General features: G+C 39.8%; 1 protein-coding gene across 1 annotated transcript in view; it reads left to right on the plus strand.

Moving 5' to 3' along the window:
• The first annotated feature begins 20,904 nt into the window (after nt 1-20,904).
• TUBGCP3 (tubulin gamma complex component 3) overlaps nt 20,905-25,092 on the plus strand; it is a 48,637-nt gene continuing 44,449 nt past the window's right edge. The window contains exon 1 of the mRNA XM_005488008.4: nt 20,905-21,188. Coding sequence (XP_005488065.2) covers nt 21,113-21,188 — 76 coding nt within the window. The 5' untranslated portion in view covers nt 20,905-21,112. The remainder of the gene's footprint in view (nt 21,189-25,092) is intronic.

Raw genomic sequence — 25,092 nt, forward strand, 5'->3', positions numbered from 1 at the left:
AAGCTGTCTTCACTTAACTCTAGGAGCATGGGGCTCCCTGTCTTCAGTTATGGAAGAGATGTATTTATGGAATATGTAAAATCTGTTATTCCCTGGGTTGTTTGCCCGGCTGATATTAGAAGACCAGGTCTATCATATTTGCATTCCTGGCATTCCTTCAGAAGAAGCTGAATCCCAAACGGGTACAAACCTCCAGGGTAAGTATAGGTTAAAGCCATTTTCAAAATAACTTCACGCTGTCGGCGCTGATTTTTCTACTTACTTAAGAAGTCAATAGATACTTAGATCACTGAAGATTGTATTTTAAATCAGTTTCATGTGGTAGAAGCTCTATAATATGCATAACAGGGAATTGCCAAAGAGTCTTAGACTAAGGCATCTTGATTTTATCTTCTATGTTAACTGTGATTTTCTTAATAGAGAATATTTATATTCTTGCTATAGGAATGTGTAATCTGGGCCATTATAAAGGCTGAAACCAACCATATTTCAGATGGATAAGGTTATTTTCCTAATATTTGAAAATTATTACATTTCAAAATATATAATGTTGTATGTAATTGCGTAGAAATAATCACATCTCTTGTTATATAATGTCAGCTAGTTTTGTATCTAATATCAAATACAATTATTCAATAAAGTCAGATCAGTCCTGTACTATCAAATATATGCTGACATTTGAGAGAATGATGGGGTTTTTAAGGACAAATAAGCATGATTATTTGGAATATTGTTTTCAGTAAGATAAAAAGATTGAATTCCTCATCCAAGAAAATTTTTCTTTTCTAGGATATATTTTTTAGAACTTGTCATACTCATTGAAAAGACAACACAATGGCAAAGGCAACAAAAATAATACTTTTTTGCAAAAATTTAATTAATTAAATTAAATTAAATTAAAATTATTCAAGTTTTTTATTCTGTCCATGACAGCTCATACACCGCTGCCTAGCATAAATATTTCTTAGACATCTGTGTCAGTTGAAAATATCTAAGAATTATGAAAGCTATGCCAAAATGGTGAAACTTTTGGAGCCTGCTAATTCATTTTATATAATGATGCAATGACAATGGACAATTTGACCGTACTTTTTAACTAAGTACTCATTTTTACTACTAATTCATGTGAATATTCATTTCAGCCTTTAAAGAGACTACTGTATAGAACAGAATTTCAAATATTTGCCCTGCTTTAACTGTCTTTTAAGGAGATTTTTTTCATCTTGTATTTTGAATTCTGCTAAATGCCAGTGTATAGCCCATTGTTTAGCTGGTATTTACCACTTTAGCCTTTTTCCCTATTATAAATTTTGTTTACCTTTGTTTTATCATACACATATATGTTATGTATCAAGCTGCATACAATCATACAGGTTTATGATCTAGGTATTTGTATGTCACATACATAAAGTTGGTTTACACCACTTCAAGTCACTCCCTGATTTAAGGCATTCTCCATAGGCTGTGAGTTACTGCACCTTCATGACATCCCAGGGCAACTTTTATTTCCTTGCACTGAGAAACTCCTCTAATCTTGATCATCTTAAACAGTAACACAATCCAATAAAATTTCTGTAAATCCTTGCACCTCTTAGAGGTAAGACTGTGCTAGTCCAGAAGGTAATCAGACCATAGAATCATAGAATATTTTAGGCTGGAAATGACACTTTTAAAAGTTCATAGATTTCAACCATTAACTCAGCCTGCCAAGTTCATGACTAAACCATGTACCTAAGTGCCATATCTACATGTCCTTTAAGTGCAAGTGGTTGCAAGCTTGATTTAAAGTTGAACACAAATCATGCTGGAGTTATAATAGCATACCTGTTCTATACACCTCATGTCACAGAACCATCTGTACTGACTTTTGCAATGCCTTTGATTGAACGTGAATAGGAAATCATAGATATAATGTAAGAAGAGGAATTAAATTAAATGTTCAAGACATAGCTCTGCTTGAAAACATTTAACACCTGCTACTAATGACAGCCACCACTAATATTGTTAATTATTTTATATACACATGATATGGTTCTCTTTTCCCCTCTTACACATTTTCTCTGTTTAGTACATGAATAAATCTGATTAACATAATTTGAGCGCTCAAACAGCACTTTTCAGGATCAAAAGCCCTGGGCAAGAAATGTTGACTTTCTATGGCAACAGGGCCAGAAGGGCTTTTCTCCTCTTTGTTAGAACTTTTAGGTGCAAGAGTTACCATAGTAACACTTATGGTCACCTTTATTTCAGTTCAATAAATTCAGTGATGTGCATTCAGTTTGCTGATATGGAATTGTAAGACTATGAAACAATCCTGTAAAATGAATATGTGGATTTTTTTTTTTTGAAACATGGATGCTTTGTAACTCATATATTGAGAGTTAGATCCTAGATAAAGAACTGAATCTCAAGATATAATGATGGGCCAACTGGACATGATTTGCACAAGTGATTAAATGTAGTTTTTCAAAGTCCAAATTATGTCCTTGAATTAATCAATATGTGGCTAAACTTTTTTCATTAGAATATGGTTTTAGAGGAAAAACAGAATGTGTTTTACCTTGTTCCTGGTACAGAGTGGACAGTGGTCTGTAAAATTGCCACATGATGTATTTTTTTCTTCTGAAATATTTCCCACACTGAAAATATTACAAACTGAGAAGTTTTTAAAAGCATGCAATTATGCAGATATCTATACTGGACAGCTGGTACATTTAACTATATTTCTAGGTAGGAGTAGATGAGCAACAAGAAGACATCCAGCTCTTATAAAATCTTGGTGGGGTTCCACAGACTCCTGTGGAAGTTGAGAGCTAGAACCTGCAGTTCTGCTATTCCTTCAAGAAAAGGTAAAAAGTATTTAACCTGGGAAAACTCCTGAAGGTAATGACTCCCATGACAGAGTTTTTCCTTTAGTGGAAAAGAACAACCTGGTCCTTTGGGGAATTTCCACCCTGTCTTACAAGTAATCTGTGCTGAGTTGACAACTTCTTTCAGCACATTTACAGTAATGTTAAATAAGTTCATTCTGAAAGTAGAATTGTACTGGTGTTAAGCTGAGTTAACCTTGATGAAGTACAATATTGCAAATCAAAAAATCAAAAACTAAAATATTGCAAATTTAGGAATTATTGTTAGCTTACGTTATAAGAAGAAAACTAAAATCACTGGTAGATTAGAATAACTATGTAAGATGCATTATATTTTCCTTTAGGTTCTAATAATAAAATACAGTTATTCTCACTGATAGGCTTGTTATGAGTATTTCTAGACTGAGGTGAGTAGTTCTGAGTAATGTAACTCCCCTAGAGTAGTGTGGGTGTGTGTGTTCATGTGGCCAAGACAGGAAGGAATTCATAGTTCAGAAAAGGATTTAATATGTTGTCTTCCAAAAGACATAGGGTAGATATATGTTCTTTCAAAATCCTATCATAATAGTCATGTGAAGGTGTTCAAAATTAATTTAATGCAATATCTATCTGTCATGTTCAGACTTGTAGAAGCTGGAGTAGAACATTTTCATTGTGTATGAGCAATTCTCATTCTAAATGAATGAAATGTGGATCAGTGTTTCCATATTAAGAGATGGCTCTGCCACAGCTCATCTTTTCCATCAATTAGAGATACCTGTCACCCCTGGCAGTTAAGAAATCCTAACTGGTACTGACTGTTTTCAGATGTATTTCAGAATGAGACTTAAGCAAAGGTTCTTCTGTTGGCAGTTTGAATCATTATTTGACTTTACTCGGTTTGCAGATGCAAGCAGGCATGTTATAAATACACATGCATTTTTACAGCATGCTTTATTAATTCCTTCAGTTAGAGATTGTCTGCTCATATCTGTCAGAGGTAGATTTATTGGGATGGGCTACAGGACTTGTAAATGTTTTCTTCTCATAGCCTACCCCATAAGTACCATCAGCCTTCATCATGATGGTGGAAAAAAATATCTGTACATCATTTCATGACAGTTAAAACCTATCCATTGCAGTGCCTTGATTTACTCTAATATTTTTAATGTTCAATTAAAAGCTAATGGTACTTCACCCAATCTTGTCTTAGCTCTGAAAAGACAAAAGCATGACTATAGTTTACCAGCTAAGCAGTTTGAAGGGATCCCAGAAATACATTTATATGTGCTTGACATTGTGTGTTGTTGTTTTCACCATGCTGGATGACATGAAAATAAGGTTATTTTCTAAAGAATTCCCAGCAACTGCAAGCATATAATTAACAATCAGTTCTGCAAGCATTTTTGCTGCTCATGGAGCAACTGAGGTGTTGTTGTACCAGCCCCTAATCAGGGCTGTCAGTGAGCAGCAAGGGCCAAGCTGCAGAAGACAAACATCTGTAAGGACAGGAATGCAAGTGACTCCAGGACACTTGTCTGTCTTAAGAGGTATTCCTTTCAGGAGGACTAGGTCACAGCAGAACTTTAATCAAGCAAAATGTCCCATATCCATCCTCTGCATAAGGGATAAAAACTATGCTCAAGCACATGGACTTGATTCATTATTACATGTAGACTGTGAAACAACATGAGGTGGAGTCTCAGTGCCATAAAATGTTAAAATCAGTTTGTGTGGTATGTAGCTAGAGTCTTTGTGTCAGCAGTTGTACAATCCCAGGAAAATGGCCAAGGACTTTATATAAAGATGGCTCTTGACTATGTGAATCCGATGAGAAGCTCTTCCTAGCAGTAAATAATCTTGCTCCTCTTGTGTCTGAGTCATCAAAACTGGTCTGTCCATGACCTCTCATTAAAGGTCTTTTAATTCTTTGTCCATATTCTTGCCTACTTTTCCTATTAGTGAAACATAACAAGTGTATACAAATGGTTAAAATAATAGAGTAATACATAACCAGAAAAAATGTATTTCTATTTTTACAGGGAGAATCTGAAGAAATAATTCCTTCCTGAACTTTTACCTGCAATGGTATTTTTACTGTTAAGGTTTTTTGTTTTTTCTCCTGCATGCACACAATGGCTGTTCAGAACATGAAAATTTCAGACCTTAAAATAACATTTCACCTATGTTATTCAGCACAACAGTCTGAAAACTCACATGAGAAGAAGTACATTTCTAGTGATGTGGAATGCTGACACATTTTTGCTATGGGTTAGAATGCATGTCAAAAGAAAGGTCTGGGAAAGACAAAAGGCTGTTGTTGTGCTTTTTGATTTCTGAGAAATTAAATTATTAATCAATCCACATTTTATATACTGATGTATGTAAAAGATTAACATACCTCAATTGTAGAGATTAAGGAGAGAGACCATAAATCTTGTGACAGAGAAGCTGATGAATGTCTAAAAGGACATATTCCCCAAGTACCCTGCAGATCTCAAGACTAAGACAAGGACACAGTATTTTACAAAACGGAATTAAAATGTTCCTCTCTTTTCTGCCTGATTCTCCAATTGGAAGTCAAAGATGTTTTTCAGCCAGAAAGTCATTGCCTGCAGGGAAATAGAAGATTACAAACCTGTTTTGTTATGAACAGCCTATGTAAAAAACATGCATTTGCTAAAATTCCTGAAAATAAATGGTAATGGATTATTGTAACTATCCATTTAAATTTGTTTTGTCATGATCACATCATGAACAACAGAAAATTGCAGCAGAAACATACACACAGCAGACTGCCCAAATACATAGCAGGTCGAGTTTGGGATGTGAGCAGTGCTCAGCCTGTGGGAAGAGGGAACGTTGCTGCTGAAGCTCCCTGGGATAACTCCTGTGCTGTCAGACAGAGCAGCCACACCCCTGTGAGAGCCCTGCTGGTGTGCACGCAGCTGCTTCTCAGTGCTTGCAGTGCATTCTCTGCACTGCTCTCCCAGCACAGAGCTACACCTGACATCATCGCCACAGAGGCTTCTTGGGACAGAATTCCTGTCAAGAATCTTAAGGAAGGGTTTACTTGCAATCAGCTGATATAAGAATATAATAAATGATTACTTGCAGCAGGCAACTAATGCATTATGGAAGTGTATTGGGCAAAGAAGATGGTATTTGTGAAGAGAAACTATGTATTAAATTGTGATGGTTCTTTATTGTCAGACGTTTAAAAAATTAAAGTATAAAATTTAAGCATATTAATTAATTATTTTATGGATTAATTATTATTTATTAATTATGTATTAATTAATTAATATGAAAGTATAAAATTAAATGCTTTAATTGGTGGTGTTGCCTTTGACTGTCTTTTTTGGGATTTTTCAGTTATTGTCAAGCTATGTTTTTTTAGTATAGGAAATATCATTAAAATATTGTTTAAAATTATTATAGATTTAATTTTGTGCATCACTGTGATGAAAGTGGGTTTCTAGCTATACTAACAGGCAGTCTTTTGGTAAAGACTCAGGTTATGAAAATAATTGCTTCTGGATATATGCTTCTAAAAAAAGGGCTTGGCAAACCAGGCATCGCAAAAAGTTAGATAACAAGTACATGCTGGGGCCTCTCTGTGGTGTGGTCTGGACTATATGGGAAGCGTGTGCCCATACTGTGGAGCTCTGAGTTCACACACCACTGGATGTGGGCAGATTACAGTAAGATAGCTAAATAGTTTCTCCCCCTTTATGTCTGTTCCACTTCTTTGTGGAACAGGGCTTGTATTTCCATGATAAGGGGAAGTGAAGAGCCTAAAAGTGCCTTTAAAATTTCATGGGCTGAAGGTGGAGAAGGTGTCTGAGGTGTCTGTATTCCTTTGTGAGAAGTGTGTCACTAGACAAAAGGGAGGAAGCAACTGAAAACCAAACGAGGTCTGGAGTTGTGCACAACCTTTGTTCCCCCCTCTGGTACAGGCCAGATAGATCCTATTTCAAATATTATTAAACTCAAACTGAACTTCTGGAAAGTGATATTGGGAAAGAACATATTTTATGGGGAAAAGTGCTGTAGAATACAAGTGAGGAGAACGTGACTGTGAAGAGCAGTGGGAGTGTTTTTATGACATCTAAGTTTGAAACAGGAGAACACGATAGACTGCTGAAAGCAACTCCAGCAATGCAATATCCAGTATCCGGAGAACAAAATCCTTTTGTTTCCTGACCTCGGCCTCATCAAACAAACCAAGAGAAGTGTTATTGAGCTGGAGGAATCTGTTTACTGGAACAAATACTGAAGCTCTATGCTGGCATCTTAGAGCACAAAAGATGTTGGAACAGAACAGTACTATTCTGGAAGAGAGAAGCAGAAATCATGCACAGCTGACAACAAAACAGAAAATGAACCTGAACTACAAAGTAAACTCTGTCAATAATTTTGTTTCCTTTATTTAGCTGACAGCTGTACCTAAAATTGATCTCACACTGACGTAAAATGTTTTAAGGACTCTTTAAGTGACATCTACATTTAATTCTGTTTGAAATGTTCAAGTTAAATCTGCAGGTGCCTTCAAAAATGCATGATCTGGTTGAGTGAATAATGAACGTGAATAAGTGAAAAATATCTATCCAAAATTAATGTCAGTTTTTGTATTGTTGAGTAAATTAAGCTGTTGTTTAGTGCCCTCTTGTAATGAGCTCTGGAAACTCCTGATCAGCTCGCTGGAATATCAAAGACATTGTTTAGTGTTTGTGTTTTGTTTTCTCTATCAAACAGCATTCAGTATATGAATATTCTTTTATTCTCTATCTTGATGTTCATTCTCTGGTGCATGTAACTAATCATCTAAACTATGTACTTTGCTTCTTGACTGGATGATATGCTTTAAAAACAGGAAAAACATAGTGTATAGCAAACAATGCATTTTTATATTAGATTAATTGTAATAATTTCTTTCTTTTTATTAAGCTTTATGATCTTCCTGTAATTTATGGCTACTTTTGAATACTTATGGATTACTGTAAGTCATAGCAGACAACTGAATTCTCTATTTTTTTTAATCATTTCTATTATTAGTAAAAATATAAATATATTAATTTAATTATGATCTTACAAGTTGCATGCCAATATATTTTATAAGATTATTAATGTTTCTAAGAAGTATGTACAAAAAGACATGAGACAGAAAGAAAGTTTTGAATAATGGCCCAAAAGTTATAAAATGCACTTCTGGTTTTTATATTTAGGAAAAAAAATTGCTATAAATGACAAGATGAAACTTATAACCTGAAAGCAAAGAGTGAACTACACACACCAAAAAATCACCAACTTCAACAAAACATGTGCAGTAACTCCTATGACCCTTCCTCACACCTGCAGAGAAGAGCTGGGTCAGCAGCTGAATCTTGCAGGGTGTCCCGAAGGTCATTGCCTCAACCTCAGGCTCCCGTGCAGCACGGCAGTGAAAGCTGTGTCCTGCACACCTCCTCTTGTTCTCCCAGGGGTGACATTCTGCCTTTTTGATTTGACTTAGTTCCTCTGGCACGCTTGACAGTGTCATGTCCTCTCATGCACTTGTGGGATTTGTTCATCTAAGATTAAAAAACTCAAATCTGTAGCTCCTCTGCAGCTCCCCAAAGGACTAGGACATGATATCTGATGGACTCAAGGGATCAACCCGGTCTAGCAGAAAGCCATTTTATCAGGAATCTAAGAAAAGAGATGTAGGTGTACAGTTCTGTGTTTTCTACAGTTAGATCTGACTTCTGCAATCCCATTTTCAGTGTCTGGATCTGAACATCCTCTTGCTACTTAAATTCTGAATGTTATTGTCTCTCCTGACCAGCATTGATATCCCAAGCTGAAATCTCATGTATCTGCCGAAACATCCCTGATAATTTGTTGGATTCTGAACAAATTTTAATTCTAAAAAATTTATTTTTGTGGTTTGTTCTCTTTTCACAACCTGTTCTCCTCCCCCACTGCTACAGAGTTCTGTTATTCTGGAGTGTGCATGGCAAAAGAACGGAACGGCAGATGGGGCTGCTCCATATTTAATGCCTTCAGGGAGAAGAACACGAGGGCATGCAGAGCACATGTGTGGTCCAACAGCAGTCTGTCAAGGCAAACCCTCAGAAATGTGCCCCAAGAGTGAGAGTCACAGAGACAGAACAGCTCAAACCACACTCCTCTGGTGCAAGAAAGCTTCTGCTCTCATATGAATTTATGAAGCACTCAGTCTGATGTTTTGTAAGTCAGAGATTTTGCTCAGAAGGCTGGGGAAGTTTTGGATGAGAAAATGTGAAGAGGGGTACCATCACCTCCTGTTTCTTTGGGACATGATAGAGTGGAGGGCACTAACAGTACAAAAACTAGATCCTAGCTGGTTTGACTCTTAGAAGCTGTACCTCATGTGATCTCTGTGCTCATTTACAGAGACACTGAGAGTAGCACATTTTGTATAATTACTTGCTTTATTATGTTCATGTATTCCTTATCCCCAGGTGGTGTTGTATTGCTTAGTGATCACCGCAAAATCTTTCTTTTGCCTTAAAAGCAGTGATTTCGTTGGAGGGACTGGGTAACACAGAACCCTGAGCAAGCTGTACAGGTGGAAGATCTTCCCTTTTCCAATACACTCCTTTCCAATCTTTGGAGCAGTCTCACTGAACTTTCCCTGGACCTCAGTCTGCTCTGTCTGGCGAGACTCACTGGCTCTAAGAAATGAATAGGACTTAGCCATGAGGGGATGCCACGTATTCCTCCCTTAGATGAACAATTGTAGAAAGGAAAGAAAGGCATCTGTCTGCTGCACACACTTTTTTAAACACAAGTGTTAAAAAAAAAGGGTTTTTTAACACTTGAAATGATTAAGTGCAAACCTGCAGAACTGAATTGCTGCTGTGGCTTTTGCCCGAGCAAAAGTGGAAAAGCTTAGGGAAGAGCCCATGCCCTGTGGTGTGCATAGGGAAGTGAGTTTGGTTTCTGGGCAAGTCTGGACTGTCTCCAGAGTGTGCACAAACACCACAGTGGGCAGAAAGCAGGAATGTGTGTTGAACAATGAATACATCCTGGGACAGCAAGGCAGAACCGAGCATCCCTCTTTTCCCAAGCGAGAGCTGCAGTCTACGTGCAAACAAGGATACCACAGAGGCCCTTTATTAACTAGGGGGTACGTGCCCTTCTCTCGGTCCCTGCCGATGTGCAGTTATCCCTGCAGTCAGCTGCTAGGGTGGCTGACGAGGCGGCCGCAGGCAGAGCCGCCGAACCCGTGCACTCGCAGCGCGGCGCGGGAGCAGCGGCTGCGGCTCTGCCCTCCTGCAGCGACACCTGCCGCCGGCTCCGGGCATCGCAACCCCCCTGCGCCACAGAGCGCTCTCATCTTCTACGTGTGAGTGTTCTGAAGAGCCAAAAGAACGGCCTCCGGACTGATAACTTCAGCTGGGTATTCCAAATAAACCTGCTTTCATGCTCGTATGCCATTATCCTTATTACAAAACTAATAGCAACACTACCAACTTTACTGTTCCGTGCTGACTGGCAGCAGAAAGCAGATTTATAGCACACCTTGCTGATAAGATTCTGTGTCAAGCAGAGAAAAGGATTCTGTGAGATCAAACTTGAGCTCTGGCTTGTTTTAGTGTTGTTCTGCTCTTCATCGTAGCAGAATATCAGATTCAGACTCTGGTGCTTGTTTTACTAAATGTCATGTCTCAGCACTTGTATTTTACTTGTCTCATTTCTGCTGTGGTACTCTTGTGTTCTCGGGTTGCCGTTGTTCAGCAGCATCTTCTGAAGATAACACTGATAGAAATATAACCTGGAGAACTCGCTGGGGGAGATTTCTCCCAACAGTCTATATCTTGTTCTTATCATGCAGCCAAATGACCTAATTTTAAAAATTAAATTACATTGTCGAAGACCAACTTTGTTTTATCAGAAATCCAGAGTTTGCTGATTGTTTTCTCTTTCCATCGTTTTCAGCTGAGAGTTGTAGTTTTAAACATGTTAACTTTCTCTAGACAACTTTTCCTATTTCCAAACAATAAGTAATTTATCTTTAAAATTGAATAGTGGATTAAAATGACAGAAAATTTATGATTACCAGATGCACACAATGTATTAGCTAAGCTGGTACTTATTAACATAGATAGTTCCCTTATTATATTAATTTTACATGAAGATATGTGGAGTCTGTCATCTGGAATTAGAACTACATTGACATACAACACCCAGAGTCACTTCTGACAAGATTAAGCCTCCAAGTTTCCCAACCCCATACTTGAACAAGCTTTGGCCATCCAATAGCCTCCTCCTTATGCCCCTCTTTCCATGTAGAGGTAAGCAACATTTGGGGCACCCCTGTGAGCAGTGCTGCACCCCCAAGTAAACAGTAAAAATTGTGAAGCCCTCTCTCAATAAACATGACTATTTTTCCCTTAGGCAAATATAAGTAGGCAATAATACTAAGGTGCCCATAACTTAATTTAGATGCCTCACATTATATTAGGTAATTGAGGAAAATCGATTATATTCATCTAACACTGATTTTTCAAGCGTTAACTTGTATAAGGTTTGTTGTTGAAATTCTTCCTCTATTCAGTGAAGCAGACTGTGTTGGAATGACTCAGTGTGATGTTTTCCATCTTAATGGTTTGATAAACAGCTCTGTCTGGTTTGTGTTCTGTTTCTGTCCAGCAGAGGAAGTGACTGGGAAATGAAATGAACCTGCGCAGTTTCCTGGACTAGATTCTGCTTTGTTTGCTTATTTGATCACGTATTTAGTTGTCTCATAGTGTCCCTATAAAGCAGAACAATAATGCTCACCATGCAGTTCTCTAAGAAATCAGAAACAATGGAAGGAAAATTTTACTTCTTCAGATTGCCAACAGCTCATTTTGGAAAAAAAGATATTACTAAACAAGATTATTAGAAGACTTTTACACAAAGATTAGGCCACTGTTATTATACTGTCTCCCTCATAAAGCAATAATGATAACTGTAATCATCATCCAGCGAATTCCAATTTTCATCAGAAAAAGTATCCTTTCTGAATTATCTGGAACACATTGTTCACTATTTTTTCTTATATTGAGGATAAGAGGTTTTTCTGACTTTTAATTTCATATTGGCTCTAGAAGATAATAATGACTTCTTTCTTCAGGAGGTTGGAGAAACCTGAACAATCTGTTAACAAATATATGCTGCTGTTGTGCCTTTTAGAGAAATGCTGAGTGTATATCCCTATCTTTAAATAGAAACCAGTCAAAGGATAATTGCAGCCTTTAAAAACACTGAGAGCATTCTAAGTAGGAAGGAACAATAGTTCCATAGTTAAAGTATAAGAAAAAGAGAATATCTGTGTTATATTCCTGAACTGGGCAGATTTTTTTCCTTACAACCTTGGGCAAAATGCTTCACCTCTGCCTGTCTACATTTCCATATTTTATTCTGTATAAAATGGGGATTATAACCCTTTTCTGCCTCGGAGAATACTAAAAATATATGTGCAGGGACAGACATCCTGAGATGGAAGGTGTTATCTGACATTATAAATGGAAACACAGGATATGGCTACACAGGCTCTCAGTTTAGAGCTGATCTAATCACACAGAGGAAACCCAAGAAATAGAGTCAACAAACCTCATTCTCAAAGGCTCCAGTTACTACCTGATTGTATCGCTCGTGTGTATTTATTTCTGTCTCTGGGTGCCTGATTCTCCTAGAATATGATTTTAACTTCAGGAGGGAGGAAGTGTTGAGATTAGTTTCTAACCCACTAGATTTTATATTTAAGAAATCTTTGAACAGTATAACACATAAGAAGTTACCTACATAAAAACTACCCTGCCTCAGGACAGTGAAATCTCCTGCACACAGGAACCAAATGTGGTTCCCCTGCTAAAGCACATACCTAAGAACTGGCAAAGCTTTGCAGCTCCAGTGCTGCTCCTTTTGTCCCTCAACTGCTGGCAGTTCAAGGCTGGTAGTAATTGGCTGCACTTGGAAATTCTAGTTTCCTCTAATCTGAGCACCTGGAGCATGTAATGTAGGCTTGGGTTCACAGACATTATTTACAAGCCTAAAACCCACCAATGCTTTAACAGCAATAGGGGCATGTATTCCTACATGCCTTTATAAATTCAAGCCCTAAAAGTCACTTGCTTAGGCCTATTTCTTGCACCTCTTAACCTAATCAAATATGGTAGTTTTTTAACCAGGCATAGAAAAATTATTCAATAGATTAATGCAGGAAACAGAAAAATGCCATATCCACTAATGTAGATATATGGGATAATAACCATCAGGCTAGAATGCGATAGGCAGGAACACTAGGAATTGTTCTTATTTTCTTAAGGAGGCTGTGGATTGAAGTTTGCTTGTTTTTCCTTAAATATATATAGTGATATACAGACTCCTCCCAAGAGTGTGAATGAAGCCAGTAATCTTCAAGAACTGTAATGGAAAAAGCTCAGGCTGGTGTGAAGTGGCCTTTAGGAGATGGATAATCAGCTTCATAAATACAAAGAGTTCACTAAAGTGAGTAGCAATTTTTCTTCCAATGTTTCTAGGAAGATGAAGTTCAAGATGTATTCTGCAGGGGATATTGTTACCTTGACAGTCATTTTTGTCTGGAAGTATGGTACACACTGTTACAAAGTGACTAATTGCTGTACTGCAGGAAAGAAAATTAAAATGTTTCCTTCTATTTTTAAAACTGTTTATATATTTAATACAGGTAGGGACACAGCTAGTACATCATTTTCTTGACTCGCTCATTGAAAAGGAAAAAATGAGCATCAGGATAAACTCTCCAAAAACTGAGAGGACAGCAGAAAAATCAATAAACACTCTAAAAAGCATCATAGAGTGAAATGTTCAGACTGACTCCTTAAAGAGTACACTGTCAGAAAACTGCCTAAATACAGCTAGCTCAGGTACAATCACAAGATGATATTTGCTTATCAGTTCATTAATATTTTTGATTTTTAAAACAAAAGCACATGGTTGGTTCCTCCATTGGGTCATCCTTTGCCAACAGGTTACTTTCTCTTCTTCCTTGTGATGTAAGGAAAAACCCAAACCTTGACCTTGAGGCTTTCAGCTCACATAGACATGAAGAGTTGCTACTGGAATGAGAAATACATGCCTGGGGAAATGAGTAGACAAAGTAAGGTTCTTAAAATAAAATAATACCACAAAACCCCCAACTTTGACTTTATTGCTTTAAAGTGAAATAAACAGCCACCAAAAAAAAAAATCTGAAAATGCCAATTATTTTGTCATTCCTGCTTGCATAGCATCACAATGCTTTGTAGAGCTTTATTATTGACTTATGCTGTGTTTAATGAATTATGTTTGCCTCGTGATATTATCACATTTATAGAGATAATTTCCTTACAAATACATTAGCACATCTTTTTTTACTGGTTTGCTACATTCCATTTTTTTATTCCTATTTTGATAGTTTCCCCCTACACACCTTTTTCTACGGCTGATAAAGATAAAACATTTAGCTCTAAAATACTGAAGCCAGATATGGTCAAAACTCCTATGGAAAAGCTGATGATCTATTAAAAATGAAATATATATATTTAGAAATATTAACTCAGTTTTATTACAGGGCTTCATTCCAGGCTCCCTTCCAAAATTATTTTTAAAATTAAATAATTGTCATAAAGTTGTTTTAACTTTCAAAAATATTTTGACAGTATTTTAGGGAGTTTTGACAAAATAGAAGTGTTCTTGCAAAATATTTGTATGGAATCACTTGCTGGCAGAAGATGATTTGATGTGATTTTTTTAATGAAACTCCATATATGTAACATGACTGTGATATGACAGACAGTACAGGACTAAGAAAATGTCAGGTAGTTTTACTGAGCTTGTTGGAATCTTTTGCTGGCTGCAGCTACATGGTTCTTTGGAAAGATGTACAATGGTGTCTACCCCTGTGGGATCAATAGCATTTACTATGGACTGGGCTTCAATGTGCATTTGTCTGTGCATCTTCCTGTTGGAAAGGAATTCTGTTTGTGACTAAAGAGTACAGGAAAAAAATGAAACTTCTTAGATAGCCAAGGCACCAGCAGAAGAAAGACAACTGTCCCAAGATGCAAAACATCAATATTACTTCCATTTTATAGGAGAGGAGTATTATTAATCTAGATATTTAATGCTATTCATCTAGATCCTGCCCCTCTACTCAGGCCTAGTGAGGCTTGTCTGGAGTGCTGTGTCCAGATCTGGGCTCCTCAGAACTAGAGAGACATGGAGCTCCTGGAGCAGGTCCAGCAGAGGGCTTCAGAGTGGTTACAGACTGGAGTATCTCTCTTATGAGGAAAGGCTGAGGGAGCTGGGGCTGTTCAGCCTTGGGAAAAGACAGCTGAGAGAGGACTGGGTCAGTGTCAGTCAGTATCTGAAGGGAGGTGTCCGAGGATGGAGCCAGGCTCTGCTCAGTGGTGCCAAGCAATGGCACAAGAGGCAATGGGCAGAAACTGAGGCACAGGGAGTTCCACCTGAACATGAGCAAGAACTTCCTTACTGTGTGGGTGACCATGCACTGGAGCTGGTGGCTCAGAGAGGCTGTGGAGTCCCCCTCACTGGAGATACTGAAGAACTGCCTGGACACAATCCTGTGCCAAATGATCTAGGATGACCCTGCTGGAGCAGGGAGATTGGACCAGATGCCCACTTCCACCCAGACCCATTCTGTGATTCTGTGATCTAAAACTGTTATTTTATTACAAGTATTGAGTAAAAATCCCAAAGAAAAAAATCAAAATGTCCTTTGTTTTGCTCTTATATAGCTTAAATCATAGTTTCTGGCCTCTCCTTAAGTATTGGGAAACGCAAGTTTCTTTTTTGATAGAATAACACTGATTCAGTAGACTTTCTGTAAGTATATGAAAGTTACATTACATTCCATAATGTACTCAGGCTCCTGAGTCAACAGGGGAACAGCTGAAGTGAAGGGTTTGAAAATGGAGAGGTGGTAGTAATACTGTGACAATGACAACAAATAGGCTGCAATGCAGAACTAACATGAGCAGGAGGGTTAAACTGGAATAAACGCTCTCTTCCTCTGAGCCTCACTTGCGCACAGGGACATGCATCTGAAACTGAGTCACAGAACATCATCCTAAAACATATGGCCTTTCAAAAATGAGAGCTGTTTAATACCCTGTTAATGCTGCAGACTCAGCATAGCAGGGCTTTAGGCCATTATGAGATTGCCTGTGTGGAAAATACATGCTTAGGGGCAGAAGCCACATGGTGCTGGAGCCAGAAGAGGCCCAGCTGCTGTACTTCCAGGGCTGCCATATGCTAACTAAGGCACACACAGTATCCATCCCTATTTCCAGCCACTCTAATTCTTAACATTGGCTACATGACACATAAAAAAGTCTGTCCAGCATGCTGAAATGCTGGAGGTGTAAAAAATTATTCCCTACTGCTTTTGGTGTGCCCCATGAACAGCAAGAGGTGTCTAGGGTATTGTGCCCTGCAGGCATAACCAAAGAAGAGTTCACAAAACCAGCACAATTAACCTTTAGGTTTTTTGTAAGGATAAGATTTTTTTTGCTTAGTACTATTGATTAGATTTAGATGATTTAAGATTAAAAGGGACAATGATACCCTACAGACTGATCTTGTGCAGAATGGAGCTGCTACTCAGTAGCTCTCATATCAGTTCATATCTGGCCACGAGGCCTAGACCAGAAGGGTGATTTAAAATGTTTCAGATATGAATAAAGTGCCATGCTTTTAAACATCTATCTCTAGTGAGTGAATATCCTTATTGAATTAAAACTGTCATTTGTTTCTAGCCTTACTTTGGCAAGCTTCAGCTTCCACCTCCTGCTGGATCTCATTGCATGTTCTTTCATTATAAAGCTATTTACTATGAGAAATATGATCTTTAGGAAGCAGATCTGAAACACAAGTCCCCTTAACCTTCTAAGGATGAGCTGATTTTCTTGTAAGACACTATCATAATTTTAAAAGCACACATTTAACTCTGCTAACTGATGAACATTCTGTACTGTGAGAAATCTGAGCAGCAATAACGTTTTTTTAAACAATGCTGAGAGACCAAGCAGCAAGGTGCACCAAGCTTATAGTTATATAGTAAGAAAATAGTTTATATTTTTTCTTTCTCATTGGTAATGAGATTTTTAAGCTGATTTAAGCAATCATACTTGTACCAGAGTTGGTAAAACCATGATAAGCTGCATGTGCTAGCAACCTGCTTTATCAGAATTAGCATTTCTAAACAGGACTTTAGGATTCATTCTTTCCATTACAAAAAAGCAAGGAGGTCTGTGAGGAGTGACACTAATGAAGCTTAGTTTCTTTCCATTTTCCATCCCTCTTGTCTCTTTCTGACTACTTTCCACATTATTTCCAGAGTTCTCTGTCCCTTCAGTTCTTAAATCATCCATCCATCAGGCTGGGCAAGCAGAGCTGGTACTGTGGGTGGCTCAGAGCTAGGATGTGTCTGCCTGCCCAGGTGTGTGCACACCAATCAGCTGCTTTGCCAAGGGCAAACACAGCAGAGAGAAGTAAGCTCTTACCTTTCTTTTCAAGACTTAGGCCTTAGTACTCCCAGCTGCTGAATTCCATTAAGTTTTACTAATATCCTTAAGAACTCTGTCTGTCTGCTGAATTTGTTTAAACTTGATGGTGAGATCCAGGAGCTATGAGGAGGCACTGACATACAGAATAACTGCATTAAGCCTCATTTCCTTAGGAAAAAGAGACTAGAAATGAGAGAATACATTGTCAGTAATGTAACAGAATGGTTGGCTATCACACTACTTCAGAAGAACAACACAGCATGTGGTTGTGCTGAAGTTGAAAAGCTTAGGTTTGTGTTTGTACTGCTGCTTGCAGGAGGCCTGAGTGCACCCATTTCAATGGCACATTCTCACTGTGCTGCTCTGTAATGTGTTCTGATTTCAGACCACTGACACAATTGCCTCAGTTAAAATGAACTAGCGTGACCAGTAAGTAACATCCACTTAGAAGCAGTAACAGGATATTTGTGAGTGACTGGATTCCCTTGGAATGTTAAGGTTTTATAAAGGAATACCACTTCCAGATATAATTGCCAAAGTTATTTCTTTGCCTCATGTGAGAACCATATTTGCTGCTTGCTAGATTAACACCTTCCACGGTAGAATCTAAATCTGAAGTGACTAGCAGCAGTGGTGAGTCACCAGCCCTTTGTAGCACAACTGTGTTTGCTTTGGGCAGAAAAATGGAACAGAGACTCTTCTGCTGCTCAGTAAAAAAAAAAAAAAAAGCTCACAAGATCTCTGAAGTCTTTATTTCAGAACTATTGAAAATTGAGCTTACAACCCATATTTACATGGGATAAAGTTATTAGTTTGAATGACTTGCCATACATCCTCAATGTGTTTCAGTTCTTGGCTTGCCACTGTGATTTGTTTCTAAATCGTGCTTTGTCGCGCTTGGGCTACGACAAAATGAGGTGACTACGGTTTGGTGCTCTTCAAACTTGGTTTTGGAGGTTTGGGTTCATTTCCTTTTTGCCCTGTGTATTTGCATACCGGGTGAATTTATTTATTTATTATATATGTAATGGTAATTACATATATAATACAGTAATGGTAGCAATGAGCTGATGTTTACATCTGTAATGTTCCCATAATGAAAGGCCATGTGTACGTGCCTGTAGAAAGCATACAAACAAAATTGTGGCTGTGGAGACAATGAAGCCAACAGGGGCTGCAGAAAACCATGTGCTGCACAGCAGGAATGAATTTGTCCACGGCCAGCAGTGCACCAGCCCACCTGGCTGCTGCTGCTACAGCATTTCCAATCACCCTGTACAGGTTATGCAGGACTCCAGCAGCACAAGGGTGATAACTATTTCCTAAGCATGTATTTTGGGCTGGACACAGCATGAATTTACTGAAGAGATGGAACTCAGACACCTGGTAACATCAGAGTCTGTGCTAAGGGTGACAAGCCTGAGGAGCAGTGTGGTCACCAATTGTTATGGTGTTGTGAGGGTCCCCAGGACAAGGCAAGAGACAAGAATCTGACTCCAAGTTCTCAGAAGGCTGATTTATTATTATATTACATTATATCTATTCTATTCTATTCTATTCTATTCTATTGATATACTAAAACTATACTCAAGAAAGAGAGACATCAGAAGGCCAGACAAGAATGAATAATAAAAACCTGTGCCAGACTCAGAGAGTCTGACACAGCTGGCTGTGTTTGGTTATTAAGTTAAAACAATTCACATGGAACCAATCAAAGATGCACATGTTGGTAAACAATCTCCAGACTATATTCTGAAACAATCAGATAATTATCTACATATCTTTTCTGAGGCTTCTCAGGAGAAAAATCCTGGCAAAGTGATTTTTCAGAAAATATCATGGTGACAGAGCAGGTCCCAGGCAGCAGCATGGATCAGCTGTGACTGTGCTGTCCCTGGTCCCCAGGCTGCCCCACAGCCAGAGCCCAGGCCCTCTGCAGGGACTGAGGACAGCCAGATGCACAGCACAGCAGGATGTGCAGCATCCTCACACATTTTTCCAGACCCGCCCTGATTTGTCATCACTTTTTGTGGAAAAGCCCCAAATGAGCCCTAATCCCCAAGGCAGGAAATCACAGAAGTGATCACTTCTCTGGGGGAGTAAGTGAACCTGACCTGCCCATGAGTAATTCACTGTTTTCAATTACTCCTATGGAGTTTGGGGGCAAAAGCCTTAGATACCTGTGAGATCTTTAAATTTAGTTGGGAAATTTCTAGTAAAAACTCCTAACAAGGTGAAAATCTTCATCTTAAACCATTTGTGTAGTTAGCCTGCTTTGAATATAAAATATAAGGTAGTGATGTAATTGGGCAAAATTTAATGGGTAAATAACAAAAAATAATTGAGTTTCAACAATCTAATGGTTGCTCCTGTCTCAGTTTGTATGTTCCCTCAGTTGGTACTTCAGAATTTTTGTTCTCCTTGGCTGTGCTCCTTTTCAGCACTTGTGAGGATGTCTGTACATAGCACTTACAACTAATATGGGATTGTTGCAAACTGTGGAATATTTACATATTTCTGAAGAAAGTATGTCCTCTGATGTTTGATATTTGTATACTTTTAAGCCTAAACAACAAGAAAAGGAGATTTAATCTGTGAAACATAGAGCTACTAAAAAGCTGTAAGTGATGTCCAGGTGTCAGAAAGACAAATTAGTTGTTGGAAGAATTCCTTTGTTAAGGTTTAGGGCTTGACAAGTTTCAGTGATCTCAGACCAGGGGGAGGTTAACAAAATTTGGGATGAAGGATTTACCACTGATGGTGGACACAAAGAATGCAGAATTTAGATGTCACAAGGACATCTAGCAGAACTTCCAAGAAGAAAATAACAAAGATAACTCAGGAGCTGTGCTGAAATCAGCTCTGACTGGGTTAAAAGGTAATTCTGGCAGGATGAGATTGTGACCCAACTCACGGCCACTGACTCAAGAGAAAGACTGAGAATGTGGACTAAGGATGAGAAGCAATGGAACCATTAATAGAAGATAGAATACTAATGAAGAAGAGAACTATGTAACTTGTAGCCAATAAACACTAATTCCTTTGCTTACTAAAATGTACAAATAGTAAAGAGTTTTGATAGTTAGGATGCTGGCTTTGAGAATCTGCCACCCAGCACCCCTTTCAGCGCAGAACTGTAAATAAATCAAATACCTCGACTCAGTATATGTACTGGCCTCTAGCACAGCGGGTGAAAGAGCCTATTTTGGCAAGAGAATTACTCTGCATCCGTGTTTATATTGTGCAGCCCCACGTCTGAAGCCCTCTGTCAGCACTCCATCAAGGACTTTTTCGCTCCTGCCCGCCATGGCGTGCGGAGGCCTCCACCTCCTGCACTCGGTAGAAGAGCTGTGTTGCAGTGAATGCGTGCGTTGATGGAACATGATGTCAGAGACCCTGGGGCTGGCTGGGAGCCGTTCCCGAGCACGGAGGCGCCGGTACCGGGGCCGCTCCCGCCCCGGGCCTGCCCGCGGGGGCGGCGCCTGCCCCGGAACCGCCGCGCGGGGCATTGTGGGTGGGTGCGCGGCCGCGGCTTTCGGCGGGTCCCGTGAAAATGGCGCCGTAGGCGGGAGCGGGAGGTGCCGCCGGCTCGCTGCGCTGCCGACCGGGCGGCGCGTCCTCGGCCCCCTCCTTCCCTCCGCCGTGCTCCGGCTCTGCCGCCCGCTCCTGGCCCCCGTGCCGCCTCCTGCCTCCCGAGCGGCGATGGCGACTCCGGACCAAAAATCGCCCAACGTTCTGCTGCAGAGCCTGTGCTGCCGCATCCTGGGCAAGAGCGAAGGTAACTGCGTCCCCCCGCCATTCCCCCGCCGGCAGCGCTCGGAGCCCGCGGGGGCTGCCCCGGCAGGGCTGGAGAGGTGCCGGGCCCCTCGGCAGGGAGCGTCGGCTGCCTCCCGGCCCGGGGGCGGCAGCCCGGGCAGTGCCGAGGGGCCGGCTGGGCACGGCAGCGGCCCTGCCAGCCGGAGCCCTGCGGCGGGAGGCGGCCGGACACGGCTCCGTGCCCTCCTCCTCCGGCTCCCCCGGGGCGTTTGGCCGGCCCCTGAAGGCGCTCTCCTCTTCGGGGAGCGGGACACCGGTGCCCGGGTGTTTGGGCGAACGGGGGCTCCGTGTGCGGGCTGAGGATCCTCCGCCTCCCGCCGGTGCCCGCTCGAGTGGAGCCATTGACGTGCGCCAGGTCCGCTACAGGTCCTCGGTGCTGCTGTGAGCGTCCAGCAGGGGAATGAATCTCTTGTCTGTTTGCGTAAGTTTCTCCCTTGCAGTCAAGGCGAAGACTGTTTTTAGTAGGTAGTCGGAGGGGTGGAAAGGAAGGCGTGCATCTGCTGAGTCTCCTTTTTAAGTTGCTCTGTTTATCAGCATGGCTCACTAGGGAAACTCATGCAGAAGCTCTTAATGCATCTTTTTTCTTGTATGAGAGACGACTTTCTCCCTTACTTGTAATGGCTGTTAAGTCCCTTATTCTTTCCTCTCTCCATGCCCTTTTCTTCTGACAAATGCCTTTAGATATTTCCAGGATAGTAACTAAGACTTTTGAGCATTACTTGTTGTAAAAAATTATTAGAACATGGCCTACATGTGGATTATTGCTATCTTAGAAATCTAGAAAGTGTGTAACAAAGTGCGTATAAATATGTTGTCTGTTTCTCAGACTTTGTTTCCTTGTGTTGCAGACAGCATGTCTTGGTGTCATGCCCCATCTTTGTCTCTCAGTTGGAGAGCTGTGGGTTTAATGGATGAATTCTTTGGTGAATGAGAAACTGAAACTGGCAGCATGGCCACATCCAAAGAGTTGTAGTCACTGTCTCAATGTCAAAATGAAGATCAGTAGGAAGTGGTGTCCCTCAGAGGTCTGTATTGGGTTTGACAATGATCATTATCTTTATTAATAACAAACAGTGGGCTTGAGAGTGCCTTTGGAAGGTTTGCAGATGACACCAAGCTGAGCAGTGCGGGTGATGTGCCATGCAGAGAGACCATGACAGGCTTGAGGAACACACCTGTGTGAACCTCAAGGTTCTCCCCTGGGTCAGGGCAATCCCCAATATCTGTAGAGAGTGGGGGATGAGTGGACTGAGTGCAGTCCTGCAGGGAAGGATGTGGGGAGTGCACCCTGGAAGGTCAGCATATTCTGAGCTTCTTGAAAAGAAGCAAGGACAGCAGATAGAGAGCAGCGATTCTCCCCTCACTGCTCTGCTTCTGTGAGACCCCATCTGCAGTACTGTAGCTCTGGGGTCCCCAGTTCTGAAAGGATGTGGATGTATTAGAGTGGGTCCAGAGGAGGGCATGGAAATGATGAGGGGAATGGAGGAGAGCACTTCTCTTCCAAAGCAGGTCTGGGGTTGTTGAGCCTGGAGAAGGCTCTGCTGAGAGATCTCACTGTGGCCTTTCGGTCCTTAGAGAGGGCTTATGAGAAAGACGTGTTTTACCAAGGCCTAAAGTGACAGAACAAGGGGTAATGGCTTTAAACAATTACAGAGTATGTTTAGAGTGGACACAGAGAAGGAAGTTTTTACAGTTGGGGTTGTGAAGCACTGGAACAGGTTGCCCAGAGGAGTTGTGAATCCCATCCCTGGAAGTATTCAAGACCAGATTAAATGGGGTTTTGAACAACCTGATCAAGTGAAAGATGTCCCTGCCCATGTCAGGAGAAGTGGACTAGATGGTCTTTGAAGGTCCCATCCTGCCCAAACCATTTTGTGATTCTGTGATTCATCTGAGAACCTTGGTAAAGTTGGTAACAAATGGTAATCTTTGTCTTCCCTGAACTGTTGAGTAGGGACTCTTTCACAGAAAACTCTCCATGTAACTCTAAGATATTAAGGATATTTTTCAACCCAAATAATTCGATGATCAACAGCTATTGATTGCTGTGTTTTGTTTTTCAAAATCTTTTCCTTCTCCATTGCATTTTTAAGTCTTCTGTGAGAGAGTATTTTTTTTTTCCAGAATCTATAGTATTTCTGTGTCAGAATTCCTGTTGTAAGATTTTATCAGGATATGGCAAATTTCTCCTCTTCTCCTATCTCCACCAAATCAGCAGTGGCTTCTAGACTGTTTAATTCTTCTTATGTTCTTCCATTACCACATGTTTCTTTTAGCAAGTGTTTTAACTGTATTTTAAAGGGTACTTCACATCAGGCTACAATTCTAAGGCACTCTTCTAGCTCTATTTTTAAAGCTCTTTCTTACCTTTAGCATTCTTTGGAAACTTTTTTTTCTGATACAGTTGGTGTATGTTCTTTTTTAAGAGTTTTTCAAACATTTGCTACCAGAAATCTCAAATTATTAATTACTAGTTCTATTTACAAAAACAAATTTTAAGAAAATGGGAAAATAAATTATATTGCTCTAGCGGATACATTTTCAAGGACATTATTTTTATAATATCTAGTCCTGTTTTCTTCATGACTCTTTTCTTATATTTGGAATCTAATCTAAACTCAATCTAAGCTTGTTTCTTAGTGTTATCTAGATCTGTGACACTTTGAAAAGTTAAACAGAGCATGAGTATCAACTGAAGTATGAGTATTGAGGTGAGATGGCTCACTTGTAGCAACTTATTATGCAGCTGTTTTTTGAAGTCATAGTGTCTATACCTCTCTGTATCTCCTGACTGGAATAATAATTTTATTTACAAGCAGTATGTGCAAAAATATGGAAGAGATCTGGGTATTTTTATTTTTTTTTTTAAATGTTGAACCCGTTGATGTGTGTTGGGATTCTGATAATGTAACTATAATCCTTTCTGTGTTTGACTAATGAAAGTGGAAATTTTGGCCAAAAGCACAGTAAGTTTCTGTGTGCAACCTGTAGTCTGCTCGTCTCAGCATTTGAGGATTATCTGAGGACTTCTTTGAAGCGACAGCTAAAAAAAAAACTGGGTTGTCTGCCACATTTATCACCCATGTTTTTATGCATGTGACAGATGGGAAGCCTGTTCTTACCCTGCTCTTTATTCCTTTGTTAGGAGGGATGCTAGCACTGAAACCTCAGCCTTTGAGACAGGATTTCCCTTGGAGCAGTCAACTGAAGTACATGTGTTAGCTCAGCTATAGACTTCAAATGCACAGAGACTGATAAATCAAAAATTCTGTCAAAGTCTCAGTCATGAAATGTGTGTAGTGTTTTTTTCCCCAACCCTCTTGATATCTGTGTCCAAGGAATACATAAAAGGCAAGGAAAGATTTTTGGTAGCACTAGCATCCTCTGTGAGGAAGGTGCATGTATCTGAAGGTGGTAAGGAACCCACCGGACAAGCTGTTTAGCATCTTGCTGTTTTTCAGTGTAATTCCTGTTCCTTTCAGCACAGGATAAGTTTAAGTAAGGTGTTAGTGTGTGGTTAGTGGTTCATGTGCAGCTTCTCTGCCCTTGTATATGGTCAAGTTAGGCTGCTTTGTATATGCACATTCTCTTTTTTGAAGCAAACTTTGCAAGTGTTATCAGTGTAGTCTTTGGAAAGTAATTTATGATGTTCAAGTACTCCTACAGAGTTCAGCAGCAAAAACATTAGATACTTGAAAGATCTTTAAATTTAGTAGAGAAATCTCTACTAACAATTCAAGACAAGGAGCTGAAAACATCCATCTTAGACCATTTGTGTAGTTAACCTGCTGTGAATGTGAAGTACAAGGTGCTGATGAAATTGAGTGAAATTTATTGGTAAATAATGAAGGAATTGATGTTCGATG

This window comes from Zonotrichia albicollis, chromosome 2 (assembly GCF_047830755.1).
Source record: "Zonotrichia albicollis isolate bZonAlb1 chromosome 2, bZonAlb1.hap1, whole genome shotgun sequence".
In the NCBI taxonomy this organism is placed as follows: domain Eukaryota; kingdom Metazoa; phylum Chordata; class Aves; order Passeriformes; family Passerellidae; genus Zonotrichia; species Zonotrichia albicollis.